The following is a 24135-nucleotide window of genomic DNA, read 5'->3' on the forward strand; positions in this document are numbered from 1 at the left end:
GGCCCAGTTCTCTCCAACCTGGGCTTTACCAAGACCTCTTTAGGCCAATATCGTCCAAAACCTCGCCCCCAGCCAGGCCTCAATGACAAACCACAATGCCCCGGAACAGGCTGACAACTGCTCCCCCTCCTCCCCAAATGCAGCAGGCCAAAAGGCTTCAAGGCCTCCCTCCCTTTCCACACTGCACAGCAAGAAATTAGCTTGCCAGCTGAAAGCCCTACTCCCCTGCAAACCAGAGATAGGAGCCACCACAATGCCTGGAGAGACAGAAGAGACAATTATGCCCGTTTATATAGCGGATCAGATGCAGGATTGCATGAAAGAAATAACAAAAAAATTACACTTTCCACTGTCCACTTCCTGGGCTATCTAGTTCCTCTGGAGGACTGTACACTCTGGTTAAGACATCTAGCCTTAAATCCACAACAGCCTGGAATGGACAAAACTTTGCAGAGACTGCTGCAAGAGCAACAGCTATAGAAAGAACAAAAAGATGTAACAGGGTAAGTTTCTTCCACTGAAGAATAATTTTTGTTACATCTAAAGTATTTTCAATCTTCAACACAGAGAAAAAAATAGAAATATGAGATCTTTTTTTCATGAAGGGAAAGAGAAGACATATGTCTGACCCACAGGTTCTGAAATCCTGTAAATCCTAAGCCAGAAATGACAGAAAAGATGATACTATGTAATTGCCACAGTGTAGGTTTGCACTCAGACATGAGGATCACAGCTCTTCCTTTACTCCTTAAAACAGACATCCTGCCCATCTGTTTTCTGAACCTTTTATTTTGACAGCACTGAATTTGGCCTCTTCCATGTAACTGATGGCATAAAGAATCGTATTTCACAGGTTACAAACCCAAAACACCACTGCATTAAGAGTATGGGAATAATGACACACATAAGTGGATTTTTTTCACCATCATCTTTAAAATTAGTGTCTGGAATTCAAAAATGAGGACATATATTACTTTCACTCAAACAAGTAAAACACTTTCTATTCCCCTTAAGGCCTGAAATTGCTTCAATGTGAATACTGGTAATGTAAGTACTACTAAATGAGAATAAAGAAAGTCTTTTAAAACCTATGTAGCCTTCTGAAATGCAAATACTTACTTTGCTTAAGAGACTACCTTACAGCTTGAGAGGATAATTCTTGTGTATCACATAAAATACAAGATCTCCATTATTTATATAACTAGCTGTTAGTCACAAATCTGTTTTGAAAACAGTGAAGGGCTCCTTCTCTCTGTGGGAAAATCATAACTGACTGTGCTTTTTTTTTTTCCCCCTCAAGATTTATACTTCCTATCTATAACTCTGGTATTTGAAAACACACGATGTTTGTGCATCATCCAATCTGACTGCTTTTGCCAGGCTCTAATGATGAGCACAGAGAGGGAAGAGGAAACCTACCTCAACCATGTAATCTGTGCATACAAAAGTGATTATCACTTCAGAAACTACTTCAGCATAAAAACAAAACAAAACTCTCCTTAAGGAGTTCCTCCTCTTTTTATTGGGAGAAGCATATATTTGTATTACTATCAATGGTGCAAACTCCTCCTATCTAAAGCCGTGGATTCGCAGTGTTTCTTTTTGTTCCACATATTTGCACTTCAAGCAGGGTATTACCAAGCATGCAATATGACCATTTGGTCTATTTTTGCTAACAGTCTTAGTCACTCTGCTCACAAAGTACCCTTAGATGCTCTTGGTAACCTCCTTAAAGCCTTAATCCAGTTATAGGCAGTATTTCTTATCCCAAACTTCATCCCAGTAAATAGATAGATAGATGGATGGATAGAAAGATCAAAAGATCAACAGGTAGGGAGGCAGATAGAAAAGGTTTTAATTAGGAAGGTAGTTTCCCAACTCTCACAATCTAAATGTTTTTGCTTGTTTGTTTAATTATTTTTTGATAGGAGCAGTTTTAGTATAAATTGTCCTGAAGAAGCATTGGAGTTTTGCTTCATGTAACTTTATGATGTAAAATACGGTAATGGAAATATTGGTAATACCAATATGGACCTAATTTAATGTCTGCGGAGGTTGATGGGAAAATCAACAGACTCAATCTTTTATTCTGTTTAGAAACTGTATCTAGACCATGAAAACATAAAGGTGCAAAGTCAAGAACACAAATTCTGTCCTGGATAAAGCATATAGAAGAACCCTGTAGACATACAGCCATATATCACTACTGTATGAGAGCAGACTTCTACTTCCTCTATCTAATAAATATCAGGCTGGTAAAATAAATTCAGCATAAAAGTTCTTCACCTTGTATTCAGCAAATGGTAAGCCAAAGGCAGACAGAATCTAGTCAGGTTTCCAGCCAACTAGAAAAAATAAAGTGTTACAGTGAAAAATAAATTTGGAGGCCTGAACAGAGAATAAACTTCCAATTATTACATGCACAGGCATTTTTGAACAAGCTGTTCTGTCACCCAACCTGGTGGCTCATACCTCCGCAGATTTATTTTTACCTTCCATAGTCACCACTGGTTGAAGCTAAAGCTGTGCTCAGGTAGCTGCATTATCAGCTTACGGCAGTTCTGGTTTGCTACTTTGATAAGTGGCGGTCAGATTGCAAGTTCACACTGAAGAATATTCCATTTTCTTTGTCCCCATATACTCAAGATCACAACCAAAACTATAAGGCTTCAGCAGGTTCAAGTTCCGATCTGTGAAATGCAAAGGAACTTCCTGAGCTATATTAGAAGGGGTGTGATTAGTAGGTCACGAGAGGTTCTCCTGCCCCTCTACTCTGACCTGGTAAGGCTGCATCTGGAATATTGTGTCTAGTTCTAGGCCCTTCAATTCAAGAAGGACCTCAGGGAACTGCTTGAGAGAGTCCAGCACAGAGCCACAAAGATGCTGAAACCAGTGAAACATCTCCCTTACAAGGAAAGGCTGAGGAAGATGGGTCTCCAGCTTGGAGAAGCAGAGACTGAAAGGTGACTTCATTCATATTTATATAGATATGAAGGGCAGTGTCAGGAGATCGACGCGAGGATCTTCTCAGTAATGTCCAATGATAGCACAAGGGGCAACAGATGAAATCTGGAGCAGGGGAGGTTCCATGACAACATAAGGAAAAACATTTTCACTGTAAGGGTGACAGGGCACTGGAAGAGGCTGCCCAGAGAGGTTGTGGAGTCTCCTTTGGAAACATTCAAAACCTACCTGAATGCATTCCTATGTGACCTGCTCTAGGTGGTCCTGCTCTGGCAGGGGGATGGACTTGATTTTTCAAGGTCCCTTCCAACCCCTAACATTCTGTGATTCTGTGATTCCACTCAGAAGGTGCATTAGATACAGTTTGTATTTTGAGACTATCACTATCAAGAAAGTTCCACCTATCCCAGTATCTCTTGTCTCAAATCTGAGAAAGCCTTCTATTTTTGGAAACATCTTCTCCCTTAAATTACTTCTCCTTTACTTAGGACCTTATTTCTTCGAGGAGCCTTCGTACTTCTTAATGGGGGCTTGCATTACTCTCCATTAACCACCAAAGCAGACTCCTAGACCTGGTAGAAGCTTGCAACAATTTGTAAAACAGTAAAAAAAAAAGAAATAAAGGAAGAGGTTGTTTCTTGTGGCAGAGTATAGGGAGAACACTTTACCAAAAATAAAACCTTATATAAGCATAACAAGCCCATTCCATACTTTGCTACAGAATCTTTCACAACCAGATAGACATGTAACCACTACAAACATCATGATAAAAAGTACTTCCGACCTCTTGAGCTACATAGAGGCATGGACTCCACTTGTGCTCCTCTGTTTAACACATTGTTTAATAACCTAGAAATACATGACAATCATAAAGCATAAAAACCAAAGCAAATTACTAATAAAAAAAGGTTCTTCACATGCATCTCACTCATCACAACTATATACAGAATTTTAGGACCTCCTTCTCTTCTTTGTAGACTGAAAAAAATCTATGAATATTACTGGAAACTGGTAACACGGGAGTGAAAGAATTTGAGATGCCTTCCTACAGACTAACACAAAATGTGTAATTTGCCTCTAATATAGTCATGCAGTTCTTTTTATTTGTTTAGAAAATAAAATTAAAAAAATAATCCCCCACAATCTAGTGAGAACGGTTTGCAATAGTAGAAAAATTGACATATTCAATTTGGCCAACGAATTTTAAGCAATTGGTACTGTTCTGACCTCAACAAGAACATGAATAAATGTACATCATGAACAATATTACTCTGGGTTAAAAATATTTTTACTGAGGACTATAAACACTCAGTACCAGGACAAATGTAATTCTCACCAAGTGACTAATTTCTGTGTACAGCAAAGTCAACCCCAGGTACTCAGTACACTTACAGTATCACAGTATCACCAAGGTTGGAAGAGACCTCAAAGATCATCGAGTCCAACCTATCACCACACACCTCATGACTAGACCATGGCACCAAGTGCCACGTCCAGTCCCCTCTTGAGCACCTCCAGGGATGGTGACTCCACCACCTCCAGTTAAGTCACTTCTCCTGAGGAAAAATTCATAGGAAAGGATACAGTTATTTATGTCTGAAAGTGTGTTCCTTCATCAAAAAACTGGAGATAGTCTTTATATCTACTATCATATTTTTCCCTATGGCACCATTAACTAAACTGCTGAAGTCTGGGAGATCTTCAAAAAATATTTTTCTCTGTTTTCCCTCACAAGAGCCATTCCTGACAACTACCACTTCTGAGACATGCATGCTTGTGGTATTCTTCATGCTCTACGATAACCTGGTTTGTTAATAATTTTAAAGAAAGCTCATAATTGAATAAATTAATAAATATTGGAAAGAAACACCCTTCGGGAGCCTAGTTGGTTAAGAGAAATGCTAAATCAGTGCTTGCTGATTGTTGAAGCCAACTGACGGGTGGCTTCTATATTTAGGATCCTCCTTACACCTGTCAAGAGACAGAGAGAGACAGACAGTGAAAAAGAAAGTATGTGCACCAGAGCAAGCAATCCAAAGACCCATCTCTTGTAGCAGGGAGCTAAAAATAAAAGCAACAAAGAGCAATAAAGAAAACAGAGCAAAATCTTATTATTTATATTACCCAGCTGTTCTGTGACATGCTGTCAGTGAGCGCTTCGAACAAGGTATGGACCTCATTAGTTATCAGTGACTCCAGCTTCCCGCTGGAGGCCACAGCAACACTCAGAGCTGGATGCAGTCCAACTGTGTCAAGCCTATGCTCCTCAGGTGGATCCTTTTCTCTGTCACTCCACAGCTCAAAGCCCAAGGTCTTTGTGGCAACACATTCAATCCAAAGTGAATTCCAGTGAATGCTCCTTCCCATGGTTAGAAATGTCACTGGAAATGGGCTTTAGCTTTGACTGGCACCTGTCTGAATCCAGGCTGCTCACTGTTTGCTATTCTGACAGCACTTCTTTCTAAACTGATGATTTGTAGATGCATACATGAATATAATAAAATTAAAATCATGTTGATTGCTTTAAAGAACACTGTGCAACACATTAATAAAACTACACTGTTGCAAAGGCTCCAGACCCACCTTTTTGTTTTAAATAGAGTTACAGAGGAGCACTACATTTCAAGTGGAAAGGCGCACAGCTGTAACAGAAGCTTGCTTTCCACACATGCATGCTGTCTTCCTTCCACCTTAGGTGCACCACTCCTTTAGCAATTTTGATCTCCCGGTAAGCACAAATATGTGAGTTTATACAGATTCGGGATAAATAAATAACACTGCTGGTGAAACAGGAAAAAACATGCTATTTGAATTTCTGCACACACCCATTTTTAAATGCTACACTGCCGTTCCTAAACAAAGAAAGTGAATTTCATTCTACCTTCCGTGACTCATATAATAATAAGCCAAGTAACCTTTTAAACAATATCTGATTCACCACCAGATTCCCTGCGTTCTTTTTTTTTTTGGAAAAGAAAACCAAACAGCCTTTAACTATTCTCCAATGTTCAATAAATTGTATTTATTACTGGCCAAGATTAATTTAAGTTTGTGTAACTACTACCTTTTCAGAAAGCAAACAAAAAAGCCTTTTTTCTCACCATCAATAATATATTTATTTGTTAAAATTCAATGATGTGCACATCTGGGTGAGAAAAAATGCTCAATCATCATGAAAGATGTTAAATACTCATACATGTACACGTTTCAGCTTGGACACACAGCACAGACAGCAGTGTATCTTCTCAGAACTGACCCTACCTATTTGCCTTCTAATTTTAACCACTAGTAGGTAGTTACACTCATTACACCTGTGGAATCTACAGAACTAATGTTTCTGCAGATACTTAATTATACAGAGGCATGAGCAAATGAATATAAAACACATAGAAAGTAGTGAACTCACATTCAGCTCAGTAGAGAACTAAATCCATGTGGATGAAATTTGTGTGTGATCAACACAACCATGCACTAGATGCATGTACATTAAAATAGCAGAAGTAATTTCAACCTGTATAGGGCAAAATTATGAATTTACTGACATCAACATTTGCATTCTACATCCATGCATTTCCCCCATAGTTTACAAAAGAGAGGATTATGTGATTCAATACTTGCTCAAAATCAGATCCAAAGCAAGTTGTTATACTTGGATGGGTGCAGAATGGTAATGACATGCATAGTGAAGACCAACTAGCTAAGACAAAGATAACCATGTAATATTCCTACAGTCACACAGCAGCTTATAAAAGGATTTTATAAATTTCAGTTTGAAGTATAGGCTACATTTTTTTAAAGCTTAGTGGTTTTTTGTTTGGATATCATGTAGATTAATAAATATTCAATCATTTGTAATATTGCAGTTACAGAATATCTTACTAGTTATTATCACTTATAATAATGGGAATATATAAGGTAGCTGCATAGTATCAATAATAATTCCAGCACACAGAAATAAGGCAAAGCATCTATCAACAGTTAAAACTCCCCTCAGTTTAAGAAGGACATCAAGACACTTGAACATGTCCAGAGAAGGGCAACAAGGCTGGTGAGAGGCCTTGAGCACAAGCCCTGTGAGGAGAGGCTGAGGGAGCTGGGATTGTTTAGCCTGGAGAAGAGGAGGCTCAGGGGTGACCTCATTGCCCTCTACAACTACCTGAAAGGTGGTTGTAGACAGGAAGGGGTTGGTCTCTTCTCCCAGGCAACCAGCACCAGAACAAGGGGACACAGTCTCAAGCTGCACCAGGGGAGGTTTAGACTTGAGGTGAGGAGAAAGTTCTTCACTGAGTGAGTCGTTCGTCCTTGGAATGGGCTGCCCAGGGAGGTGGTGGAGTCACCATCCCTGGAGGTGTTCAAGAGGAGATTGGACATGGCACTTGGTGCCATGGTCTAGTCATGAGGTCTGTGGAGACAGGTGGGACTCGATGATCCTCGAGGTCTCTTCCAACCTTAGTTATACTGTGATACTGTGAAAACACATCTCACACCACTCACATCAAAACCAGTGCAACCCCAGTGTACTCACAAAAGGGATGCCAGGCTTAACAGTTCAAAATTTGCTGAAGCTGTGATATGAGACATTTAAGTCTCTTCAATAGGCTCTTCTGTCTGAAGACAGAATGGGACCATACTAGATGTATTGTAATAAGCTGTGCCCAGTGCTACATATACTTGGCTTACTTTTTGCAGCACAACTGGCTGGTCTAGAAATACACAGAATCATGGAACTGTTAAGGCTAGAAAAGACCTTTAAGATCATTGAGTCCAACTGTAACTCAACTGTCATGACCACTAAACTAGATCCTAAAGCACCACATATACATGATTCTTGAACTCAACCAGGGATGGCAACACCACCACCATGCAAAACCATTTCCAGGATAATAATAAGATATATTTGCAAAGTTTTACAAAGTCCTAACGGGTGACAACATACATTTATGCCAGTCTATGAGCCTTATACCAAGTATTAGGTAAACTACTGTTGTGTCTCATGTATGACTAATGGTTTCATCTATGACAAAGGTTACACAACTGCATTGGGTATTAAACCATCTAACCATTTAACTTCTTGCCAGCATTACACATATCTCTGTCCTTCACTGGTAACAGTAAAGAATGCATGGAAGAAAAAACTACAGAAAGTGATTTGGCTGTCTTGATTCATGTTAGAGGTGCACACATAATATTACCCATGCCATTATCTGTTCCTCTACAGGTAATATCAGAGAAAACCCTCAGGAGAGAAAAACTATATTGCTTAATCATTACTAGGGATGTTGTTTCCATGCCAAACTTTCTGTCTAAGGTTCTCGGTCTCATAAGAATCTCTCTGTCACACAGAATCCATGATAATATTTGGATTATTTCGCCATTGGAGCTTCCAGGTACTATGCTAGTAAGAACACAGACATATATATGCCACATGCACTGCTGCTATTTGAGGTCTGTATGGAGGAATACTCAATCACCTGGTCTGAGATACTACATCATTCATATATATTAAATTGAATTGTGCACAATAAATTGAACTGTATAATAAATTATATCCATAAATGCATCAGAGATAACTGTTGCAACAGATTACTTTCTGTATACAATTTCTATAACTTTTTGAAGTGTTTTTTCCACCATACAAAAATCAGGGAAGACAGATCATTTCCATGCAACTTTAGCATTATTTTATCCTGTAGTACACTAACAGAAAAGGTCAAATTCAATTTAATTAAAAGATGTGACCTAAGACAAAAGTGGACATTAGTCATCACCACAGATTAGTCAGGGTTGGAAAGCACCCAAAGGATCATCTAGTTCCAACCCCTCTGCCACGGGCAAGGACACTTTCCCCTGGATCACATTGCCCAGAGCCATATCCAGCCTGGCCTTAAAAACTTCCAGGAATGGGGCTTTCCACCACCTCCCTGGGCAACCTGTTCTAGTGTCTCACCACCCTGATGGTGAGGAACTTCTACCTAATGTCTAATCTAAATCTACCCTCCTCTCGCTTGGATTCATTCCCCCTAGTCCTATCACTACCCAACACCCCAAAAAGTCCCTCATCAGCTTTCTTGTAGGCCCCCATCAGCTATTGGAAGGTCACAATAAGGTCTCCTTGGAGCCTTCGCTTATCCAAACTGAACCACCCCAACTCTCTAAGCCTGTCCTCATAGAAGAGGAGCTCCAGCACTCTGATCGTCCTTGTGGCCGTTCTCTGGAAGTGTTCCAGCACGTCCATATCTTTCTTGTAATAGGGACTCCAGACCTGGATATAGTACTGCAGGTGGGTCTCACAAGAGTGGTGCAGAGGGGGACAATCACCTCCCTCGACCACACTTGATGCAGCCCAGGATGCGACTGGCTTTCTGGGTTCCAAGTATACAACTGGTGGCTCATATTGAGCTTCTACCTGCCGGCACTTTCAAGTCCTTTTCTTCAGGGCTGCTCTCAAGCCAGTCACTTGTTGCTGGGATTTATTTTCCCTCTTTTAATAATATAACAGTTGGCAAAAAAATGGTTAAGCAACAAAAAAAGTACTGTCCAGTTCCCAAGTAATACAGGAGGGGTTTTTACTTCCAGATTTCTCTTACCAATTTAGAAGCCTATGAGTTCAGAAGCACCATAAAAGCTTCAGAGAATGAATCCATAAGCTACCTAGTTGTATTACCAAGGCATTGTGTATATTTAATCCAAAATTTCCCTACTTTAATTTGTAGATTAAAGGACCAGCAGATAGACCAAAATTATCTTTACCATAATTCTTTACCATAATTCAAACTCTTATTTTGTTCCAACAGGTTACAGCAAAAATCAGAACTCACAGAACATTTTGAAAGCATTGTCCAAACAATTTTCTATGCCCTTTTGAAGAATTCACAGATGAAAGAGAAAACTGGATAAGAACAGAAAAACAAAGCCTAGAACTCCTGGGGTTTGTTTTCTTTGTTTGTTTTGGTTGGTTGGTTTGGTTTTTTTATGGGGTTTTTTGGTTGGTTGGTTGTTGGGTTTTACATAAATAGCTTGGAAAACTTAAACCAGAGCTAATTTACAACTTTAAAAACATGTATGTTTTGAGATACATAGAACAAGCATTTCTTCTAAAAAAATAAGTGTAGCAATAATAAGGGATTAAATTTGTATGGACAAAAAGTGGTGAATTATTTCACTTGAGAGAAAAATCAGGTGGCCATTGAAGTGCTGGTTTTAGAGCTTCTGAGAATTTTTTTACTGTACTATTTCAGTTTCATTTCAGACTCCCAGAGAACACAAACAACGTAATATACCAATACTTCACTGCAAATAGCCCCTATTTTTTGCATTGATTTTGTTTAGATAGACATTGAGTGGTAAAAAGATTCTGTAATTGCTCTATTCGGAAAATAGCATTAGCAGCCAAGAAAACCTTCATTAGTTCATTATCCAATTTTCCCAGGTGAAAGAAATGTCATATGGAGTGTGTGTGTCTCTGTCAAATCACATAGTGACAAACCACAAACTGCAATCTATCTAAATTACTGTTGAATTAGAACCTTCATTCCACAATAACAAACAAAACTGTGTGCCTCACACAGACTACATTTTCCTGTCATATATTTCTTTAAGGACTTTGGACTAATACACATCTAGAATAATGCAAGTTAAAAAAAAAAAAGACATTTATTTTATTGATTTGCAGATATTATAAAGATGGTTCAGTGTAGGTAATGAATCACAGAATGGTTTGAGTTGGAAGGACCTCCTAAAGTCATCTTCCATTAGTTCAGGTTGCTCAGAGCCTTGTGTCAAGCCTCACCTTGAATATCATCTCCAGGTATGTGGCCTCAGCCACCTCCCTGGGCAACATGTTCCAGTATTCCAGCACCTTCATGGTGGAAAACTTGTTCCTAACATCCCACTTAAATCTATTCTTCTCTAATTTTAAACCATTGCCCCTCATCCCACCACTACAAGCCTTTGGAAACAGTCCCTGTGCAGCCTTCTTTTAGGCCCCCTTCAGGTACTGGTCTGCTTGGAGCCCTTTCTTCTCTAGGCTGAACAACCCCAGCTCCCTCAGCTTGACCTCATAGCAGAGGTGTTCCAGCCTCCTTATCACTCCTCCGGACACACTCCATCAGGTCCATGTCTTTCCTGTGTTGAGGGCTCCAGAGCTGGACACAGTACTCCAGGTGAGGTCTCACCAGAGCAAAGTGGCAGAATCACCTCTCTTGACCTGCTGGCCACTCTGCTTTTGTTGCAGTCCAGGATTCCATCAACCTCTTGGGCTGCTAAGGCACACTGTTGGCTCATGTCCAGGTTCTTATCCACCACCCCCTCCAGGTCCTTTTCTGCAGGGTTGCTTTCAATTTCATCACCCCCACTCTGTTTTGATAGCGAGGATTGCCCCTAGGTCTCCAGTGCCAGAGAAAAGTTATGTCCTTTACAGCTTTACCAATGGTATCTTCACAATCTATCGGTCATGTTACTCTTACATGGGAGTTGCATCTTGAATAATTAGCTGTAGAAAGTAACTCTTGTTAAGTCAAAAATAGAAAAGCTGTAAATTCAAACAACCAAAGTAAGTATTCATCCACATTTTAATAAATAATCACAGGCAAGCATAATTCTGCTTTTGTGTATATATTTCATATCCTCAAATAAATGTTTTTTCCAGGAGAAAAAATATAGTTTTTTATTTCATAACTGAAGATGGGATTTTAATGAATATGCATAAGGAAAACTATTTAAGACCATAAGGAAATTTCAGTATCTTGCATTCCTTACTTTTTAAGTTTTTAGGTAGGTAAGTAGGTTAAATTACTTGGAACAGATTTTTTTTTAAGACTGATCAGCACTTTATTATGGAATCATAGAACTGTTAGGGTTCAAAGGGACATCAAGGATCATCTAGTTCCAACCTCCCTGCCATGGGCAGGGGCACCTCACACTAGATCAGGTTGCCCAGAGCCACATCCAGCCTGGCCTTAAAAACCTCCAGGGATGAGGCTTCTACCACCTCCCTGGGCAAATGGTTACAGTGTCTCACCACCCTCATGGGGAAGAATTTCTTCCTAACATCCAACCTGAATCTACCCATTTTTATTTTTTTTCCATTCTCCCTAGTCCTGTCATTACCTAACACCCTAAGAAGACTGGAGGATATGCGAGGAACATTTGTATAGAAGCTGAGTGAAAATACCAGCCAAGTGCTGGCCATGCAAAGCAGCTATCACACCAGTACTTCACCTCATGTCCCCTTTCAGAGGAAATTCAGCTTCCCCCCCCCCCCCCCCAAAAAAAAGCTTTTCTGTCAATTTCTTGCTGATTTTAAATATAATTACTTGAATAATCAAGATTTCATACCAGAAGATGAACAAACTATTTGGCTGTGCATAATGAGGGGTTAAAATAAATTATTTCTATCATTCGTACCACTCCAAACTGCATTGTTAAACTCTAGAATTAATAGCTTAAGGAAAAACAAACAAAAAAATCAAAAGGAAAAAAACACCACAACAAAGTAAATCTGGGAAAGCCACTTCCAGTTGCAGTTAACCTGACCATTATTAATACGTTGCAGGATTTTGAAAAGGAAAGTATTTCTTCCTTACAACACCATACATACATGAAACTGTGTTTGCTCCTAACCTAGGGGAACATTTTTCAATGCCTTCTAGCGCATTAAGAAGTTCTTTTACATGGACACTTGCTCAGTGGGGCACAGACAATGAAGTGGTGTCAGACCTTATCATTAAAAAGGAAGACAAATGACCACATCTGATATCACGCATGGTTTCTTTGTGGCATCATACCATTCCCCTTTGCATAGCCTAATAAAATCATGTATTACATTTTATTTCCTATAATTTTTACAATCAGGCATTGACAGTGATGACTCACTCTCTTGCAATGAAACCTCTGTGTGTTTAATCAGAAATTATTTTATGTGGATTCATCCTTGCACTCAGGATTTAAATGATACAGTAGTGATACTCATTTTGCTCAAATTACACTGGTGCAAAGGAGGATGAAATTGGGTACTAATCATTTCCAAAGACATTTACAGCATATCCCAAGACATACTCTTAGTCATGCAACAAACCAATTAATCCTTCATGCATTTCTAATCGGTCAAAAGTGACTGCAGGGATCAGATTCTGCTTTCATTTACCACAAAGGTTTTCCCAATGCATATAGTATACTGAAACCTCCTTCAGACATGTTGCTGCATAGCCTAGTGATCTGCTCCCAGTTTATATATCTACTAAAATATATTCACAACAGGTAAGAGTCTAATCCAAAAAGATGCTAAAGGAAGAAAATTGGTAAGAAATACACTGCTGTTGTCACTGCTTGTGGCAAGCCAAAATAATTGCAATGAAATCTGTTACTCCTTGAAATCTTAACAGCCTTGGTGATTATCAGGTAATTAGTGATTGCTAATGATCTTAGGGATGTTACTAGACCATAAACAAAAATAAGTTGATGTTGGACCACCTGACTAGCACTAATTATGTACCTTTATGACCATCTTTCTTACCGAAGCAGGACACCTTGCAACATGCAACATTTAGTCAAGTGAGATAATTGGGGTATCATTCCCATTTTAGAAATGGCAACAGAAGGAATAAAACCAGAAGTAGCCAGTGCTGCAAAAGAAGTGAGTAGCAGATCAGGTTCATTAACTCAAGTGTCATGAGCAGTTAGCTAGTATTTTAACCCAGCTATTTCCTGTGTTTTAATTACAAAGTAGAAATTTCACATTACAGATTTCAGATAAACTGGGCATCTCCAGCTCCAAATGACTTCAACGAGATCGACGATTTGCAGTGTGGCAAAGGAGTGCAGCTCAGAGGCTGTGCTGGCATGAGTCAGATATGCTGGCTTCTTTTCATGATACTGTCTGCAGATTTTTGCTGACTCCTGTTAGTTTCTAAAAATGCTGTTAAGCTTATGTTTTACAATCTGTGTACATCCAAGAAGTACAGATCATGGGGATTAACTTCTTCTAACTCCCCAGATCTCAAGTTACCAAAAGAAGCAGCTCTACAATGCTACCTTTTCTACAAAGATTCTATTATAAAAACACCCTTTGAGAGCCAGGCTAAACAGAGGCATTACCCATCCAGGAAAGGTTTGGTCATGCAAGTTTCTGAGATATAGTAGGAATATGGCAAACACACATTTTAATAAACAAGGCTTAACAGCTTAACAACACTTTTCAACTGCAGAGAGATCTCGAGGCATTAGCTAACAAATTAATCTTGACAACCAACCCTTGCCTGACTACATGGTAAGATACTGCAGTTTCCTACTTTTGTGAGAGAAATTAGTGTGCAAAACTAAGGTACAAAACTTATGAAAGGCAAGGCAGATAAAGGGAGGCAAATAATAAAGAAAGACATATAATGATAAAGAGGTCAACCAAGACACGCACAATTTACTGTGTACATCATAGAAAACAAAATCAGAATACTTTGTATTAAAGTAAATAAAACAGCCTACTGCCTCTTTTTTCTTTTTTTTCTTTACTAAACTGGTGCTACTGAATTTGAGAGGAAAGTCTCAGGTCAAGAAATACTCACTGCATTAGGAAATACACACAAGCTAACCACCCTAACAATGGATAACTTTCCAAAGAAGGTGACGATGTAAGAAAGTTCATTGATTCACTCAGTTTCCATCTTCTCTCATCCCACATTCCTATATGTATGTCTCTTCACTTTAACCTGTGTCTTATAAAAAAATGTCCAATGGACTTGTTACATGTCTATGTAAAAAAAATTAAATTACATGAGGTTAACAGTAAATAGGTATATTCAATTATTCTAAATGCTTACTGAAAAATAGTATACTCTGTACTACAACTTATTCTAATTCCCTCTGCTAAAAGAAGTTGGTCATTTACAGAAAAATAGCAGCATCTGCATTAATATCTGTATGAGAAATCACCACATCTCTGGATTAAACTCATAAAACTGAGCACCAATGTATGTTATAGGGAAGACCATTCCCCAAGTGCCTGTATTTATTTAGGATCCACAAGATCTCTATGAAATAGACCATTTAAATCTGTATTGGGGGAAAATATTTATTGTGAAGGTTCATTCAGCTGCTTAGAAAACAAATTATTTTCCCCACTAGTCTACATCAGAATGTCATAAATCAAAGCATGCTTTATAATGTACTGTTGAACTCATCCCTCAATAATTTGACAAATCTAAGAGAATATTTGATCTGTGTATGTGGGAGTAAGGTGGAAGAGTCAGAGAAGGAATAGCAAAAATCCTAGTTTTGTCAGACTTCTAGTCATCTCTTCTTCATTACTTTCCTCCTTCCTGTGGTATCAGTAAACACAATTCTTACAGCTCAGGCTGCAAAATGTTTCACTTAATAATCTTTGATAGAACGGTCCCCATGACTCAGTTTCCTTCTGTGGAAAAGGTCTGAATTTCTAATCAAGAGTCAGCATAAGCCTGGTGTGGCAAATTCCTCAGTCCTGAGTCCTGAAATGAAGAAAACTTTCCTTGTACTGGTTTAAGACTGCCCTAGTGCAGAAAGAAAAATGCAGCATTGTATTAAAAGTGACAACTAAGAAAAATGGCATCTCTTGATTTAGGCCTTAGTCCTGCCCCCCTGACCCAGAGAACTTTCGTAACTTTATGCCTACTTCCAAAAAGATCTAGTCCATGCTTAGCAAAATAAACATTTAAAAATAAATAAATAAAGCCCCCAAACAAAACAAAGACAGTAGAGAGAGGAAGAGATTATGGGCATATGGACAACATTTTAAGATTTTGGACTAGCCTAGTGAGGAGCTGCACAGATGAAATAGAAACACCTGAATTTTAAAATAGTTTGGAAGAACCAAGTCTAGCTTTTCTCTTTTAAATAAAAATTACCATAACTTACCATCTGACTGCTACAAAAACTAAACTATTGACTCAGCAACTTCTTTATGTTCTTATTTACTTCACTAATCAGGTCAAAAATAAAGCTGAATTTATTATAATGGAAAAAAAATTGAGAGTCTTTGCTCGTAGACTTCAATTGGAATTTCATATGTATGAGAGCTTAGAAAAAGACCACTAATCCAATATACACTTCCATGTAAAAGACAATGATTACTGTGAAAAAAAAAAAAAAAAAAAAAAGATAAATTTTTAGCCCATATTATTCATAGCATGCATAAAATTACACTCTTCTTTCTGCATTCCTGGCTGAACATTCATGGTTCTGGAGAAAAAGAGGACATTTTAAAAATGAAGACTGCTTAAATCACTATGTAGAAAATCTGTTACAAAGTCAGATTATAGTTCTTGTCCTGACCAACTCTCAAACAAGAGGGAGAATGTATTTAATGTATTTTTAAAAGTGGGTGAAAAAATAAAACACTTTTTACAATGGTAAGCGATATTCGAATTTCACATTCATAGTCTCTGGGTATTTCAGGCCTGCCTCAGAATAAAAATAAAAAATATTTTAAAAGTCTGATTTTGAATTACTGTAATTAGCTGAAAAAGCTTGCTGATTTGTTGATGCTAAATAATGTCAATCTTTTTCATAAACTTGTTAGAATCTTTGCAAATAATTAGCCAAAATTATACAAGGAAGAGAATTCAGCTCTTTATAATCATTTTGCTGTTGGTGCACAGAGAAAGGTGGTGTAAGGAAGGACATGGATAAAAACCATCAGTCATTTCCCTAGCATCATTAGTGTAACATTACCAAATGGTGAGCCATGTTCTTGTCACAGTGTGCTTGTGAAAGAGGGAGTATATTTTACATTTCACCCTGAAAACTTGAGTCTGGGAGGAAGGAAGGTGTGAAACACAGAGTTTGCTCAGAAGCAGAGTAGGTCAAAAAATAGTTTGGAGAGCACTGGAGAAGGAAAAGACAAATCCCTCTCGGGCTGAATAGCCGTAGGCACATACCATTAATTTTCAGCTATTAAAAAGTGCTGTGGCATATTTTGAAAATTTTCACTCTTACAGTGATTTTTTTTCCTGAGACCATCAAAGGGACTTCTTAATTTCACGGCATAAGCAGCATAGTCTGGCCCTAAATTGAGAAGATCCAACCCCATGAACAACACTGAAGTATAAATGCAGTTGAGAGTGATATCATCAGTGTTACTATTTACTGCACCTTGAATGGGAACCACTCCTGCATCACTACTACATGCACTACATGGTACTGTTTGACATGAAAATCACACTCGGCAAACAATACTGATTTCAGTTTTCTTTTACTATTGGAAACCAAGAGGAAAGGAAAATCACAACACTCCTTAAAAGCAATGTCCAATCTGCTGTAGCAAACTATGACACAATCAGACTCTTGATCTGATCCTACAGAGCAGAGTATTGCCCAATACATGACAAAAGGTGAGTGGGATCAAGCTATTTAACAGATACAAGAGAAATAAATCAAAGCTGTAATCTCAATCACTTAAGTATTCATTGATATCTGTTTTGCAGCAGCTGTAGGTGGAATAAAAAGCTGATGCAAGAATGAGCTAAGAGAGATCTAAGATGCAATGCACAGGCACTGCACAGGGGTAGGGGCAGAAATGCAGCTTTTCTTTTACATTTCTTAAGTTCTATGAATTATTAAGGTGCTAGATATGTTTTACCAGGACACAGAGAATACTGAGCTGCCATTTCTTCCATCAAGAAGTTTGACTCAGCATTTACAAAAGACATAAAGCATGGCATCTGGCTTTACCATATTATAATTGTGATCCAGCAATTTTATTCCAGTGTTGTGTTCTGGTAAATCTTTTATTTAAAAGTAGATATCTTAACAAAGCACTATAAAACAACATTTTCTGCAGTCCATAGACCAGCTTTTGTCAACAAAGTCTTTATTTGCACTCTAAACACACATGCATTCCATGCATACAGGGATCAAGAGCTCATGTATAGCAGGAAAGAAGCACAAAACAGTCTGGGGCCCAATTCTGCTTCTATTGTGTGGTCAACGGCATAAAGAATGAGTCATTTTTCCTTAAACTACTAAAGTGCTTCTGAAGTACAACTGCTGTCTCATAGAGGTTTAAGTCAAACGGGTCTAGAAGATGGTACTACCTTGGGTACGGATTCTTGCAGAAGGGAAGGAAGAATAAAGGCATAAGCGTGTCAGATCACAGTTAATCAGTGGGCAACTATAGTCTAGTTTGTTTCCTTGTCACAAAAGATTAAAATAGTAATGATTTGACCATGCTTCCATCAATCTAAAATGCTCTGCTAGACAAATATTTTTAAGATCTGTACAACAGGCTTTCTATTTAACAACGAATGCATTTCAGACTAATGGGCTGCCAAGCTCCAGCTCTCTTTCTAGCAGCCGAATTCTTGGATAAAATCATTTTGCAGGGTATGAGCAATGCAGTTCTGAAAATAGCATCACTGCAAAATGAAAGATGGCAAGAATCTCTACAATGCTGATTTATTTCAATGAAATTTTGTCTTAAGATGAGTATCTATCTGGATGTTTTCAGCTGAATTAATAAAACAGAAATATATGATTATTTTTTTTTTAATGTTGAGGTCTCAGCATAAACTTCTAAGAGACAAACAAACAAATTTACATCATAAAATATTTAGAAGAGAAAAATGCTTTGTGTATCCAAATAATTTGCATTTATCAGAGCCAAAGGTAAAAGGACAATCATAAAAAGAAACCAACACTAATCAACAAGCTGTTTCACACTTATCTTTAAGGATGGAGAGGGACTTTAAAGTATCTGTCAGTTTATAAATCTTGAGTAATGCTCAGCATTGAGACATGTGCTGCTGAGAAAATGCTAAGAGGTGATATTGCACTTCCCTGATTGTAAGTAGATTATGTATTTTGACTTGCTTTCAAATTCACTGATATGAAGATGCACTTCAGCAGGCTATATTGTATACTTTTTTCATAATAATGAAGATTTTAAAATAAATTGGAAAACAATTTTCAGATGAGAAGGAGACTAATATTAAGTAGTCCATTAATGCAGTTGTCTTTTCTAAATAACATCAGCAATAAAATTGGCACAGATTTTGTGGTAAAAATGAGATTATAGTATGAGAGGTGTCAAAAACCCCTCACTCAGACAGTAGAAACAGATGAAAAGAACACATCATAAATATCTTAAATATTCATTCTGCCACTGATTTTCTGTAGCAAGCAATGCTGTGTACCAAGCCTAGATACATTCTCTGCAAGACCTACACTTGTTAGATCTATGTGCAGGAACCAAAAATATGAATGTCCCAGTTGTGCAAGCCTTAATTCACATGACTCATACAGACTTCCCTGAGTTGTCCTAATGACACCAAAACAGTAAGGATGAATCATGTGAATAAAAAATAAGAACATGCAACTCCTTTTCTAAATATCTCCTGTCAGCATGCAGATATATGTGTTCACATGTATATTATTTTTATCCTCTGTGTATTATTTTCATACTCAGGAGTATTTATGTAAGTATCAGATTGTCTTGAATATAACGTAAAAATTAATCGCTACATACAGAACAGGTGACTGTGGAGGAATAAAAGGATGAGATAAAGGAAAGAGAGAAAATGAGTGGGGGAGGAAAATGAGACTAAATACATTAAGTGCAGACAATAAGCTATATCAAGAATGCTATAACTATAGAAACAGTACCATCGATGTCAAAAGGCTTCATCTGTATGTTTATCAACATTTAGGTATCTGTTTTGTTGATTTTTTTTTTAATATGTATAAACAGGTTTATCTTCAGAAAGCAGTAAGTGTATCTTTATGCCATACCTTACTCTCACTAAAAATATCAACACTGCTATATTTAAGAATTACAACATTTTTAAACTCACAACTATGTTTTCATGAAGTAAAAGAACAGAGTCCTGTGCTACCTTTATCAGAAAAAGTACAAGTTATACTTACTTAATAGTATTTCTTTTCTGAAATCTGTATAGATGCAGACAATAAATAAATATACATGGCTACAATGAAAGAAGTGGGTTGCATACTGTGCTAGCAATATTGTGGTAATAGTGACAGGAGTATAATATACAACCATACTGTCATATATGTGCAGAATACCTGCTGTGCTGCATGTATAATTGAAGTATTTGGAGTTGCTGTCAAAAGTAAGAGCATGATAAACATAAATATAAATATAAACCCAATATAAAACAGATCCTTAATAGATCATACAATGAAAATTATACATTTTAATTAAATATAATATGTATCAATCAGTAGCTAAGCCCTATTAGCTAAACATCAAGAAATAATTACTGCTGTACTTAAATAGTTCATAAAAGTTTTCAGTATTTGCAGTGAAATATTCCAACACAAAAACAAATGTGATTGTACCACCTATTCAGATTTTCAATGAAAAATTAAGTCATCTGTTTCATACAGCACAAATCTTTCACCTGAAATTTTCTATACATTGCATGATAAATATTTCGGAGCCTTTGTGCCTTGCCAAAGAAGAATTAGTCAAATGATTGAGATTCTATCAAATAGGTATTGCTTAAACCTTCATTATTTTTTGCTAAAAATGTTTCATACTTGTATGACTACTGTGAATGTTTTAGTAAAAGCACATGTAAAAATACTTACTGATGCAGAATAAACAAATGATTGAAGGAAAAATGATTGTACAATAATGAGCTGTCAATGAAATAATGAACTATAGAGCCTTGAATATGCACATTTTTCATACAACAGCTGAGTAATACTCCTTCCTCAGACCAACTATTTAGCACAAAAAGACTGAAAATAATAGGGAGAAGGCAGGTAGCTAAAAACATGAAATCAGCAAATCTTCAGTTCTTCAATTATTAATATCCTTTTCTTCCTTTCTTCTTCTCTTTCCCTCCCCTCCCCACCATTTCTAATACTCTCAAGATATAAAATCTTTCACGTTAAGGGCATTTGTTTCACTCCTCTTTGGTCCTTCCCACTTGTAAGCTATAATAAGAAACAAAACACCGTTAAGTCTTTAAAAATAATCCAGAATTTGTTTTCTCTTTCACCTGTTACATCATTACTTTTTTTCGCAAAGCAGCTTACCCTGCATCAACTTATTGTGCTGTTTTCTAAATTAACTGAGCCTTATTTGCACTTTGGTTTAATTTCAAAGGGGAAATATTACTCTGAAAGATGGACAGGTGCTATAGATTGTTTCTATTATATTTCAGTGGAATAATAATGAGTAAAAAGAAAGCAAGCACACTGTAGAACATGGAAAGGCTGTTGACTAACATTCTGAATTACTTAATCATACATATATATAAAGCTCTATTTAAAGTTATGATATGTAATACGTTTTGCTGTTGTCAATTTCTATTCTTATGACTGGCAGTAAAGGTAAACTCCAAGGAGAATTAGCAAAATAGTTTTAAATCAGTATCACCTAATATTACACAAAAAAGTGATCCAGACTTCTATTTGAAGTCTTATACAGTACTCTTTTAATTTCACTAGGTTCAATATTCTAGAAATATCTGTGTAGAAGATAAACTGCCAATAGTTGTTTATGATAATCTTATCAACTCAATTAGAAACAGTGAATATGGCAGCTCAAAACCAAGAACTAACTTTGAAAGCCCTGGCTTTGTATTTTGTCGCTCCTATATGGTACATATTTATAAACTGCAACACGAGGATATTTTAAAAGATAAATTTCCTTTCAATGAAAGTCTGTATTTATCCCATTTAGAAGATATTAAGTGGTTAATTTACACTTATCTTTGTATTCCTTTCTTACATTTAACAGTGCAAGCATCCTTTTGAGTCTTTCATAATGGAACCGATACTTGGAACTCAATCCAATTATAACAACCTACCAGCATTACTAATTGGGGAAAATGCATTGCTGGCAATTGCTGTAAACTCATCCTTCTGTGCAGGATGAACGAGGCAATAAATTCTACACCGCCTTAAACAATAGGGAAGACTACCATTAGCACTGTTTTCCTTATGTAAAATGCATTAAAGTAAGTAATCCACTTAAAAGTTACTTAGTGGTAGCTTTAACCCAGATTCAGGGACTAAAGAAAGTGCTTTTTAAAAAATGTTATATATACATATATCTATAAACAAACAAGTAAAAAAAATAAGATTGTGAGGAGAAGGAGAAAGGAAGAAAACACAGTCATTAGTCCGTATCATTTTGTTGTGAGGTTGTTGTTTGGCTGGCTGTTGGGGTTTTTTTTCAATCTGTAGGCGAATCTCTCATATGATGTTTTGTGTTATTTTTCATTATGTGATCTTTGCACTGTTCTTGGCAACACTTTCATGCTAACAAGTATGCAGTGCTTTAAATATTTCTACCTTACGGCCATGCAAAACATAAAGCTGCTTGCACGGAGAGCATCCACCATCTCTCCTAAAGGTGCTTTTTGAGAAGTAACGAATTGCAAGGCCAGCGCTGAGGAAAACAGTGCCTTAGTTGGGTTGCTTTAAGCATGCTACAAGCCCTCTGGGGTGGCACAACGCGTGCGCACACACAACACCCCACCAACATCCACGGGCAGAAAACAAACCCTGCAACTGTCAAAATATTCATGGTGTGCACTGGAACACAGCCAGGTAGGAGTGAGCTGAAGCATAGGCTCTAAACTCAAAGCAATGCTCGCCTGTCTGTTTCACACACCTGCCGCAGAAAGGCAAGAATGTCTGCCTTTTCCTTGAATTTTCATAAAATTGAGAAAGTTTTATTTTTTGTTTTAAATAGCGTTAAAATTCCTGCCAGGCTGAAATAAGCTCTGTGGGAGGAGGGGGCGGGCTCTGTGTAACTCGAAACTTTCCTCTGAGCACGGCTGAAGTGCCAGGGGTATATTTAGAACTGGGATATGCTCTGGAGCGGGGCTCTGAGGCAAAACCTTTACCTCAAAAGTACCTCTGCCTGCTGTGACCGGGGCACGCTCCCCTCCTCCCAGTCACCACCCTGGAGAGGGCCTCTGCTGCCGTCACTCTTTCCCAAGCAAAGGCAGACGAAATTCTGCAATTTTACCTCACCACCACTTTCCGCCCAGACTTACTTTATTTTCCTTTGTATTTTGGTCTGCACCGCGCTCTCCCGGGCACAGAGGTGCGGCCGTGTCCCGGTCCTGCCCCCCGCCCCGGACCGCCGGACCCAGCGGGCACTTACGTGGTGGCAGAAGGAAAAGGTCCTTCGGAGGAGTGGTTCATCACCAGGGACTGGAAAAGTGTCAGGCTAAAGACTAGCAGCCAGCCAGCAGCCATCTTCCTGATCGACGATCGATCCCCTTCCCCAAGTCGGCGAGACGGCAATAATAATAAATTCAATTATTGTGTGTATGGTGGTCGAGGGGGGAGGGGGGGCTCTTGTTTTTTAAAGCCTCCTTCGCTCCCCCCAACCCGCCCCCTCGCAGGAGGCGCAGCCCAGAGATGTGCGGAGAAGAGGGAGCGCGGCCGAGGGTGGGAAGGAGGAGGAGAAACGATGGAGATCTGTGGGTGGAGAGGGGGAAGAGGAGAAATCGAGAGATACTCTACTCTCTGCTACTCAGCAGCCAGCTCCAGCTTCATCTGATCCGCCGCCATCAGGGCTACTTTTGTAACAGATCTCCGCTCACTCTCTGTGTGTGTCCTTCCCTGATTTATTCCTCTGATTGCAGAGCAGAAAAAGGAGGAGGAGGGAGGCAGGCGGGGTGGGGACTCCTGAAGCGAGAAGAAAAAAGAAAGCGAGAGAGTTGGAGACGGCGAGATCGCTGCCGGCTCCTGCCTTCTCTGCCGGCAGCGGAGGAAAGTCGGGGCGGGGAGCGGGGGTGGGTGCCGGGCCCTGTGGCGGCTGCGCTCCTTACAAGGCAGCTGTGGAACTCCTCGGGCCGGGCCGGGCCACCCCCGGCGCCGCGGGAGCCGCGCGCGTGCCCTGCACCGCCCGGCGTGGGGCTGCGTGCCGCACCTCCCGCCCAGCCGCACCGACGCTATTTTTACAACCTCTTCGTGCTGTATTTTAAGTTCTCCCCTCCTCCCTTTAAGCAGCAGCCGCTCTCAGCCCGTGTGCCACCAGTCGAAGCTGCATTTATATATGTATTTAGGTGCGTGCACATACAGGTCGCTTTTTCCGCTTCTGGCCGTAGAAGCGCACCTCAGCGCGGAGGGCTGCCCGGCGGAGAAGCGCGGCCGCCCCCGCCCTTCGCAGGGTCCCGTCCCCGGCGGGTCCTCGAAGGAGTTCTGGGAAGCTGG

At 38.8% G+C, this 24135-nt stretch overlaps 1 protein-coding gene across 2 annotated transcripts in view; it reads right to left on the reverse strand.

Moving 5' to 3' along the window:
• The window catches only part of CACNA2D1 (calcium voltage-gated channel auxiliary subunit alpha2delta 1), a 361672-nt gene extending 337949 nt beyond the window's left edge, over nucleotides 1-23723 (reverse strand). For both annotated transcript variants that reach the window (XM_054179081.1, XM_054179082.1), the window contains exon 1: nucleotides 23078-23723. In XM_054179081.1, coding sequence (XP_054035056.1) covers nucleotides 23078-23172 — 95 coding nt within the window. In that variant the 5' untranslated portion in view covers nucleotides 23173-23723. The remainder of the gene's footprint in view (nucleotides 1-23077) is intronic.
• Between the last annotated feature and the right edge of the window lie 412 nt (nucleotides 23724-24135).

This window comes from Dryobates pubescens, chromosome Z (assembly GCF_014839835.1).
Source record: "Dryobates pubescens isolate bDryPub1 chromosome Z, bDryPub1.pri, whole genome shotgun sequence".
NCBI lineage: Eukaryota > Metazoa > Chordata > Aves > Piciformes > Picidae > Dryobates > Dryobates pubescens.